Source organism: Papio anubis, chromosome 11 (assembly GCF_008728515.1).
Source record: "Papio anubis isolate 15944 chromosome 11, Panubis1.0, whole genome shotgun sequence".
Classification (NCBI taxonomy): Eukaryota; Metazoa; Chordata; class Mammalia; order Primates; family Cercopithecidae; genus Papio; species Papio anubis.
In genome coordinates, this window is record NC_044986.1 from 108,889,793 (window position 1) to 108,901,062 (window position 11,270).

Here is an 11,270-nt window from a genome sequence, read left to right on the forward strand (position 1 = left end):
TAATACACCTTATACATTGTATTAAGTTAATATTAATTTTATACATTGACTTCAAAGACTTCATCATTAAAAATTCCTGGAACGGTTTTCCTTTTACAAAATAGGACTTTATACACGGTTATATGTTTTGCAGAAGCAAGTTTTTCCCATGGGACTCATGAGTAGAAATAACCTTTCACAGTGAAAAGCGCTTTTCTTTTTTTAATTGCTAGTTTTCCTTTAGATCATAGCTATGTTTCGGTTTTTCCTTTTTAATGAAGGAGTATGGCAAAACTTGATCCAAAACACGTTTTCTGGAATTATTAGTGTTGCTTTCTAAACTTCTTTTCCAAATAGGATACAAGTATGATTTATCTATATTCAGTACACTTTCTATTACTTTATTGAATGTTTTTATTAATAAATACTGTAAACACTAATCCATGAAATAAATCATCTGTAGCCTGATGACAATATAGCTGTATGATTAATAACTTGTAATAATTTGTGCAAATACAAGTAAACCACAATTTCTGTCTTTTAATGGCAACTCCATAAAGACTAATGAGGTTTTTTTCATAATGTTGACTGGACATTATTAATTTCTCTTATTTTTAATGAAACTTTTGACAATTTGTTTATTTTTATGTAATGCCAGGTACTGATGCAGTTCCCCAAAATTGAATCTGTACATCCACAAAAAGATACAATGGATGTAGAAAATAAAATTCAAGAAAAGAACATTGAACCAAATATTAGCTTTGATAGCAGCACACAGTGTTCTGGAAAAGATGCCATTCTTTTTAAGCTTGAAACTGCAGAAGAAATTCACAGGAAAAATCAACAAGATAGTGATCTCTCTGTGAAAATGCTAAAAGATTTTCTTGAAGATGACACTGACATGAACCAGTATCTTTTACCACCAAAGTCGTTGCTGCGATATGCTCTTCTATTGGACATTGTTCAGCCCACTTGTAGAAGGTCCGTGTGCTTTACCAAAGGGTAGGTTTTAAAGATCTATTCATTCTGTATCCAAAGTAACCAGGTTTTTAAAAGCTATTGTTTCTTTAAGTTCTTCTAAAAACAAGGAGCATTTTATAAAATGTTTTTGCTAGAATGATGTATTTTCCCTTAATTGCCTGCTTCATGTTCCAATAGAACACAAGTAAAAATTCCGTTTGGCAGAACATTATGTGCACCACCCACAAAAGTGCTCATAAAAGACAATGTCATTTGTTTGGTGACCTTCATAGGAGCTTAAATACCCATAGTGGAAACATGGTTTCTGTAGACTATTACTTGCTAATTCTTTTTTTTTTTTTTTTTTTTTTTGAGTCGGAGTCTCACTCTGCTGCCCAGGCTGGAGTGCAGTGGCGCCATCTCTGCTCACTGCAAGCTCTGCCTGCCGGGTTCACGCCATTCTCCTGCCTCAGCCTCCCGAGTAGCTGGGACTACAGCTACCACCTCGCCCGGCTAATTTTTTGTATTTTCAGTAGAGATGGGGTGCTAATTCTTTAGCACTTCTGTGGTACATCGTATCTCAAAAGAATTGTGTTCACTCTTATGATCAATGTATAATAAGAAATTAAATTTTAATCTAAAGAAGTAATATTGAGTCATCTGGAGAATATTAGAGTAACTTTTAAATTTAAATTTTATTCAGGTTTTTACATAAGTGATATATGCCCATGGTTCCCCAAAAGATAACTAAGATTGTAAGACTCCATTCCATTTCTATCTCTTGACCATTCAGTTCTTCTCCCCACATGCAACCAATGATATCAGTTTACTGTATAATCTTCCAGAGGTATTGTATCTGAAAGTGTATTTAAATATCCATCTATATTTATCCCCCTTTTTAAGTAAATGGCAGGATACTATATATATGCCCCTTTTTTCACTGCACAATATAAATAGAATATTATCGCATATCAGTACTTAAAGGACTTTCTGTTTTCATTGTATAGGTATATTATATAATTTACTGGTTACCTATTCATGAACATTTAGAGGGCTTCCTTTGGGTTATTTCTTGAACATTTAATACATTTCTCACTAATTTTTTTAAACCTAGAAAAGGGAAAATTAGAGCTTTTTAAGAAAAATTTTGGCTGGGCATGGTGGCTCATGCCTGTAATCTCAACACTTTGGGAGGCTGAGGCAGATAGATCACCTGAGGTCAGGAGTTTGAGACTAGCCTGGCCATCATGGTGAAACCCTGTCTCTACTAAAACTACAAAAATTAGCCAGGCATGGTGGTGGGCGCTTGCAATCCCAGCTACTTGGGAGACTGAGGCAGGAGAATCGCTTGAATCTGGGGGGCAATGGTTGCAGTGAGCTGAGATCACACCACTGCACTACAGCCTGGATGACAGAGTGAGACTCTGTCTCAAACAAAAAGAAAAATTTTGCCAAGGGTCTCTGTCTCTGCTTTCTGAATGCTACTCAACCTCATTTGATAGGTAGTTGTATGATTTGTCAATTCAGGCTTTCTGTTCTTACCTTCTAGCTAGCTATTAATATCTTGTATGATATCCTGTACCCCAATATAACAATACCAGACTCATTCTGACTTTATTATACTCTGCCCTTGTACTTCAGGGGAAAGAGTTTATTGCTTTCCATTACCTTGAAAGACTTCACTGGGCTGTTGTCAATTACCAAGTTCAATAGGTTCTGTTTAGGACTCTCATAAAATAAGACTTAGCAATTTTGTAATAAACAACCTTGAAATTCTTTTCAAATTATACAGATGACATAAAAGAAGCCTGATTGTAAAATTTATTTTGGTATAGATACTATGTGTATATACACACATACTTATATGTGTAATATATATGAAAAAGACAGTTTGAAAAAAATTGTTTTTTTCCTGGTTTGACTTTTTCCCTCTAATTCTTATTTTAAACTGTTTTATTTGTAAAAAAGAAATAATGCTAAAATGTTGAACGGCCAGCTTGGCAATAATCTTAGAGAAAGACATACTGCTAATGACTTGCATTTCTGAAGTGTTTTATATTTTCTGTGTAGTTTTTTTATATAATGGTCTAAGTGATCATAAAATCGTACTGTATTAAATGACAAGCAGACATAGGCTCAGTGGCACTGTGTTTGCCATGGTGTTAGAGGGCAGGGTGGTGGGTTCCTGAGAGGAAATGATGGTTCAAGCATGATGAAAATGGCAGCAATTTCTTTTCACCTATACAGCATTTGGGTTAATGTGGCAGCGGTGCCACTATTGAATTATATTTGAATATAAAGTGCATCCTTTCCAGTGGTGAACATTCAAGATGGGCCAATTAATACAAAGAAATAACAACTTATAGTTCATAATTCAGTGGTGTCTATTCAACTAAAAAAACTGTGCCATGTTTCATTTCTGAGACATTTATTATTTATTATTATCATTTACTTTTTGAGACAGAGTCTCACTCTGTTGCCCAGGCTGGAGTGCAGCAGCGTGATCTCGGCTCACTGCAACCTCTGCCTTCCAGGTTTAAGAGATTCTCCTACCTCAGTCTCCTGAGTAGCTGGGATTACAGGCACTTACCACCATGCCTGGGATTTCACCATGTTGGCCAGGCTGACCTCAAACTCCTGACCTCAGGTGGTCCACCAGCCTCGGCCTCCCAAAGTGCTGGGATTACAGGCATTAGCCATTGTGCCCGGCCCATTTCTGAGACATTTAAATGGAACTATCTTATGTCTTTTACCTAGTAATTTTTTACCTACAAATGATATTTATGTGACATTATTCCAGATATTTCAGAAGGATGTAACTGTGTAGATTGATTAATTCATTCAATAAATATTTAAGAAATATAGCATTAACACATACATCAGGTGCTGCATAATAGTTGTGTTGATTTTTCAGATATGGAAGCTACATAGAAGGGACAGGGTCTGTGTTACAGACTGCAGAGGATGTGCAGGTACTACGCATGTTTTAAAACTAAAACACTTTAAAACTTTTAACTAAAATTGTGTAATACTTTGAGAACATTAAAATAATTTTATGCATCCAACTGGCCATCAATATATATTTTATTCATTCATATGGATATTCATATATATATTTTATTACTGTTGAATAAATCTTTTTCTTGTTGCTCTACATGAGTATATGCACAAGGAATGTTTTATGTTTTTCTTTTTCTTATTTTTACCTTCTGCTTTTCTTTTATTCCATAAATAGTAAGTTGAAATTCAGCCTACAATAGTTAATGTTCTCTAAAATGTTGTACAAACATCTTAATATTGGAGCCCTCCTTTGCAGTACACACTATAAACTTCCTTTTAAGGAAAAAAAAAATCTTAGCAATGTGCTTTATGAATACTTTAGTTGTTAATTTTTCATGTTGTCATGGTTGAATACAAGTCTAATATATAGCAAGTTTTATATTTTTTTGAATACTTTTAAAGTGAGATCACATTATCTTTTATACTGATTCAAACTTTTAACTAATAAAATTTACCCATGGTAAAAATTCTGTTATAGGCAAATGAATGTCTGGATTGAAGAAATTATATTTGCTTAATGTATTTAATCATTTTAAGGAAGTATCTTGATGAAACCAAGTATAAAAATGAAAGTTTTAATGATTCTCCTGTTTTATTGTAAAATCGACTTGGTTGTTTTGTCAAGCTTCTTTTGCATTTTTCAATATATTTCTTTTATATTGTCATTTATTGTTTATACTCTTATGATTTTATTTTAAAGGCTCAAAAATGACAGACACCCTGAAAAATATCCTGATCTGTTGAATGTTAACCTTTTTTTCTTTTCAAAGTTTACATTGCCCTTATCGAGCCAGTATATAGTCTATTGCACAGAGCCAATTTGCCCTGTGCACTTTGCCGCTGTGTGTTAGAGCAGACTGTATGTCCATCGAGTTTAAACTGTCTCACAGCAGAAGATCTTAAATCCAATTGCACATTACTTTTTTAGTTATCTTGGGTATTTTCTTACAGATTGAGAATATCTACAAATCCCTTACCAAGTTGTCACAAGAAGAACAGATAACAAAGCTATTAATGCTTAAACTGCGATATTTCACTCCTAAAGAAATAGCAAATCTCCTTGGATTTCCTCCAGAGTTCGGTATGTGGGATACATGCAGAATTCAGCTTTCATGTATTAAAACTCTCAAAAATCTTTAGGGACTTGTGTGTCTAGGACTTGCCTCAACAAACGGGCTCAAGAAACCTCTTTCCTTTCCTGATCATGCCTTTATGGCATCTTTCTGCCCTCTTTCCCCTCATAACTGCCTCATTCGGTTCTTTCCTGATTCATTCTCCCTCTCACTAGCTCCACTAGTGGGCCACAGAGGTTGGCATGGCTAGAAGGGTCACATTGGCAACTCCTCACCTCTTTCCACAGATGGCTGTGCATAGCATCCCCTTTCCAGCTTATTTTCTTTTTCAGAGGTTCTCTCCTAATCACCCCACAGTAGAGCTTGTGAAAGAATGCTTTCGATCACCTTTTTAAAAAAATTAAAAGGCAGTTGAGGGATTATTTTGGAAGGGTGGGGGATGTATTGGTATTTATTCTCCTCAGATACACCTGTGTCAGCTGTGTGGCTCTATCCTTCCCTACAAGGGGTAGGTGGAGAAAGAGGAGGTGGAGAGGCTGTCTAGGAGGGAGCTTTCATAATGGAACGAAAGGGGGACTCAGAAGATGAAATTGACACAGGAGATGAATTGACACAGAATTGAAAGTTTGGGGATCTACAGCAAGGAATCTCAAGAACAAATGGGAAGATTTAGTTGTAGAGTCAGAAAGTCAAAGACCTAACTTCACTGGCAGTCCAGGAAGTCCAGGGATTGGTGCTCTGAAGAGGTTGTACACACTGCTTTGGCCTTCTCAGAGATGCCCCAGCCCATCTCCCTGATCCCACCACCAGGGCCAGTGCTCTCAGCTCTAAGGAGGCTGTGGGTTTCTCAGGCCTGGGGTGGGCATGCTCCCAGTACCTGGCTGATGGACTGGGAGAAAGATTGACCTCCCTAGCATGCTTCCCTGGCTAGAGAAGGAGGAAGTGTGCTTTTGAGGACTCTGATTGAGAGTTCGAATGCAGAAAAGTCAAACTTTGTTAAGTCCAATACTTTTATAATATTAATATGGCACTATTCCTCAAATAAATAACAGGTTTAATAGATCATGTTTCAAATTCTAAATAAGGGATTTAAGCTGAGGTTTTGGAACACAACTGTTTTGTACATAGGGAACAAATTGCCAATGTAATTTGACTACCCTCTTGGTAATTGGTTCTCTGAGCGTAGTCGCAGCAACCAGGTTTATTTTGTACTCCCTGCCTCTTTCTTGGTGATCTCATTTTTGTCCCAAATATCCTGGGGAGTGTTGTTTAAGAGAAACACAAACTTTCCTTGTCGTAGTTTATGCCACAAAATGAGTGAGAGCATTACAAAACAAATAAAGACCTGAGAATTAGACTCAAGAATTCTCATTCCTAGTCTGCTTTCCTAGCTACTATTTTTTTTTTTTCCTTTTTTCAGATAAGCAATTAGACATACTGTTGAAGAGAGAAAAGAGATTAACTATCTAATTAAAACGAATTCCTCAGCTTTATTCCAGTGCTTTTTTGTTTTCAAAGGGCCGTAGTCACTTTGGTAATACTGAACCTTGCTAAGGAGTACAGAGCCCAGAGTCAGACTGAGTGATTTCATATCCCAGCCCCACCTTAACCGTTCCCTTCTTTAGTTTACTTGTCTGTAAAATGAGGATAATCATAACTCCTACTTCATAGGGTTATTGTGATAGTTATATGAGTTAATGTATACAGAATTCTTATATAATATCTGAGACATAATGTAAAATTTGTTTTAGATTTCATTTTTAGAATGAGCCATTTATTTACTTTTGTAATATTTATTTCATAAATATTTTTCTCATTGTTTTAAAATTTTAAGTGGGTAAAATAGAATTTTTCAAAACTCTCTGAATTACATGTGTAGCACTTAGAAAAACAGCCTTTGAAGTTACTGAACCTCCTTTTGAAATACATGGTATGTTTGTGGAGTTGAGCTTACCCTGATGTCACCACTGAGCAGCACCATGACACAACTGTCCCTGATATGTGTTTCCAACATTATTGACTCTGGGTCCTAAAATGGGCATTGTTTGAGCTGTTTGTCTACTGGCAATGATGGATCTGCAATGAACGCTCTGTCCTGGTTCTGTGACACCTGGTGGTGTGTGTTCTGCAGTAGTAGGCTTTTGAAGAAAAACACTAACCTGCCCTTATGGGTGAAAGCTGATATCTTGACTTTGTCCATTCTATATTTCTTTGTTTTTGGGGATTATTATTGTTATTTTTAATGTATCTAAGTTTTTAAAAAGTTGTCTTTTAACTTAAAAAATTATGTCATGTTTTCCACAAGTTGTTAGGTTGGTGCAAAAGTAATTTGCCATTACTTTCATTGGCAAAAAGTGCAATTACCTTTGTGCCAACCTAACAGTTTAGATTTAAAGAAATATGCACTGATGCAGACACATACACACGCACACACACATAGATATAATTTGTACAAATCTTACTTGTTTGTTTTCAAACCTTTCTTTCCTTCTGATGTAATTGTAATATTGCAAAAGGTCGTCTCTGGGATAGTCTAAAAGCCTGTTTGTAGGTACATTTATACCTTTGGCTACTTTGAAGTAAGTAAGTTTAGATAAGTAATGTGCTTACCTAAGATATTATCTTTAGAATAGAAACTTTATGATCATGTTTAATTGCAACAGTAATTGCTGTTATTTTATTGCAGTTAATAAAATGTCAAGCGTCGATGAAGCAATTTTATTGTAACTAATTCTACCTTCCTGTCCTCACAAGTATATGAAATTTTGCTATTCTTTTTTCTTTTTTTTTTTTTTTTGAGACGGAGTCTTGCTCTGTTACCCAGGTTAGAGAGTGGCGTGATCTTGGCTCACTGCCAGCTCCACCTCCCAGGTTCACGCCATTCTCCTGCCTCAGCCTCCCGAGTAGCTGGGACTACAGGCGCCCACCACCACCACGCCCAGCTAATTTTTTGTATTTTTAGCAGAGACGGGGTTTCACCGTGTTCGCCAGGATGGTCTCGATCTCTTGACCTCATGATCTGCCCGCCTCGGCCTCCCAAAGTGCTGGGATTACAGGTGTGAGCCACCAAGCCTGGCCGAAATTTTACTATTCTTAATACTCCTAATTTTTAAAAAAATTTTCCTAAGTTATTTTTCCTTTATTTCTTTGCTTTGCCAGAGTATGCTGAATGTGAAATCCTGACATTATAACTAACATTATAGTGCACACTCTTGTACATGGACAGTCTTTCATGCTGATATTTGCAAAGCCTTCTTCCAGCGTATGAGGGATCCATGGGCCTTTTTGTTTTAAGAAAGGAGTGTAGCAAATGGAAGTCCAACATGAGAAAGGCAATTTGTGGAAGCAGAGTGTAAAAACAACCGTGGGGGACTCGTATCCAGAATATGTAAAGGACTCTTACAATTCAACAATTATAAAAAGAGAAATCCAATTTTAAAATGGGCAAGGATTTGAGTCAATATTTCTCCAAAAAGGATAGATAAATGGCCAATAAGCACATTAAAAATATGTTACTTAGTTATTAGGGAAATGTAAATCAAATCACAATATGATATTATTTCATACTCATTAGGATGGCTAAAATAGAAAAGACAAACAATAATAGTACTGATGAAGATGTGGAGATATTGGAACCCTCATACACTGCTGGATGTGAATGTAAAATGGTGCAGCTGCTTTGAAGAACAGTCTAACGGTTCCTCAAACATTAAACATAGACTTACTGTGTGACCCAGCAGTTTCACCCCTATGTATATATCCAAGAGAATTGAAAATATATGTCTATACAAAAACATACGTGAATGTTCATAACAGCATTATTCTCAACAGCCAAAAAAGTAGAAACAATGGAAATGTCTTTGAATGAATGAATGAAAAAATAAAATGTGGTAAATCTATACAATAGAATATTATTCACCCACAACAAGGAATGAGGTGTTAGTACATGCTATGACATGAATGAACCTTTAAAACATGTTCAGTGAGGCCGGGCGCGGTGGCTCAAGCCTGTAATCCCAGCACTTTGGGAGGCCGAGACGGGCGGATCACGAGGTCAGGAGATCGAGACCATCCTGGCTAACCCGGTGAAACCCCGTCTCTATTAAAAAATACAAAAAACTAGCCGGACGTGTGGCGGGCGCCTGTAGTCCCAGCTACTCGGGAGGCTGAGGCAGGAGAATGGCGTAAACCCAGGAGGCGGAGCTTGCAGTGAGCTGAGATCCGGCCACTGCACTCCAGCCTGGGTGACGGAGCGAGACTCCATCTCAAAAAAAAAAAAAAAAAAAACATGTTCAGTGAAAGAAACCAGACACAAAAGACAACATATTTTAAGGCTCAATTCATATGAAACAGAAAGTAGATTAATGGTTGGGGGCATGGAGGTAATAGGGAGTGACTGCTAATAGGTACTAAATATTTTTTTGAAGTAATGAAAATATTCTGGAATTAGACAATGGAGATGTTTGAAAAACTCAGTGACTATACCAACAACCTCTTAATCGTACACTTTAAGTGGGTGATTTTTATGCTATGCAAATTATATCCATAAAATGATTATTAAATCAAAGAAAGAACTGTGAAATAATGGCAGCCATAGCTTTTTTTAAAAGTGCACCAATACGTGGATTTCTCTGAGTTCTGTGGATATTTTATGTGTACGTGTGTGTGTGCTGAGCATAACACATAATGTGATATGTTGCTATCTCACTGTGTAGGCAGTATAATGTTATAGAATATTTTTGGCTCCAAATTCTCTTTTGTTAATAAAACTTATGGAGACCTTAGTGATTTATTTATGAAATGACTGCTGTGCCCTTACTAAAGGATACATCCTTTCATCTCTGGAAATTGTGATTACAAATGATTTCTTTAAATTGTTCTTTGTCTTTTCTAGGATTTCCTGAGAACATAACAGTGAAACAGCGTTATCGCCTACTTGGAAATAGTCTCAACGTGCATGTAGTAGCTAAACTAATCAAAATCCTATGTGAATAATTTCGAAATAACTGTGAAAGATGGTCATATGACATTCCTTCATTTTTGGAGAGTAATTCTGAAATTCTATTTTGGACTAATTCTGGTGGAATTTAGCTAAATTATTTCAATCTGTCTTTAATAAGAAATTTGGATTTTATAAAAAAATCCAGTTGTTTCTTCAAATTTATATTACTGTATTTTATAAAATACAAACTATTGGTATGCTTTATGGACAGTATATTTGCATATGAAACTGGTAAATATATATGTGAAATATTCTTTTTAAAATGATTTCATAAACAAATCAAGGAGCACTAGAATTTTAGTGTCTACGTGAGTATCTTGTGCAATGTCATAACAGGCATATTTTTATGTTAATTAAAGAAGTTTTTTATTTCTAATTTTAAAATAATGATTCTAATTCTAGCCCATTGAATGTTTTATTTAATTTCCAATCCTGTAAACACTTCTTTATTTCATCTAAACAAATGCATATGATATGTAAACCAAATTATCATTATTCAATTTATACAGCAGTCTGAAGATTATGTCAGGAAAAACAATCCTAAATGTTTGATTATCTCTCCATCAAGCGGTACAGAAACTGTTGGTGCACATTATCTACATTTTCCTCAGTCTCTGTCTGAAGGACAAAACTCATTTTTCCTTCTTCATTTTGTATGTACTTTCCTTTAGTTTGCTATTATCAAATCTTGTTTTTGTCTTCTCAGCTTCTGAGTTGAATTTGCCTTTTCACGCTGAGGAATGTAGCATGGCATTAAGATTTCAGGGAGGAAGCTGCCCTCTGATCCCATGCCATATGACACTACTGCCCTTCCCCCAATTGTTCCTTATTGTGGCAACATACACTCTGAATTAACTTTTATGACTTTTAACTTTCTCTGTCTCTCTTCCTCAGTAGACCTCTTGGAATTAGGGTTTCTAATCAAACTAAGTCTTGTATCATAAATTCTGTGGTTTGTGATAAAAGCAAGTGACAAAGAGAAGAGAGATGAAAAGAAACAAGTCCAGAAATCGTATTACAAGATTTTAATTCAAATTTTTCTTCTTAAAAATCAACTATTTTGAGGTGGATAAATTGGAAGTTTGTGCATTGCTTGTGGGAACGTAAAATGATTCAGCTGCTGTTGGAAAACAGTATGGAGGTTTGTCACAAAACTCAACATAGAATTACCGTATGATTCAGCGATTCCACCTCTG

At 35.8% G+C, this 11,270-nt stretch overlaps 1 protein-coding gene across 13 annotated transcripts in view; it reads left to right on the top strand.

The window, feature by feature from the left end:
* TRDMT1 (tRNA aspartic acid methyltransferase 1) overlaps positions 1-10,458 on the top strand; it is a 57,183-nt gene extending 46,725 nt beyond the window's left edge. For 11 of the 13 annotated variants that reach the window (XM_003919332.5, XM_009199813.4, XM_009199816.4 and 8 more), the window contains 4 exons: positions 638-981; positions 3,854-3,911; positions 4,951-5,080; positions 9,967-10,458. In XM_003919332.5, the coding sequence (XP_003919381.2) occupies positions 638-981; positions 3,854-3,911; positions 4,951-5,080; positions 9,967-10,067 (633 nt within the window). In that variant the 3' untranslated portion in view covers positions 10,068-10,458. The remainder of the gene's footprint in view (positions 1-637; positions 982-3,853; positions 3,912-4,950; positions 5,081-9,966) is intronic. The other 2 variants (XM_009199812.4, XM_021933799.2) reach the window with 1 other exon arrangement.
* Positions 10,459-11,270: the final 812 nt, after the last annotated feature.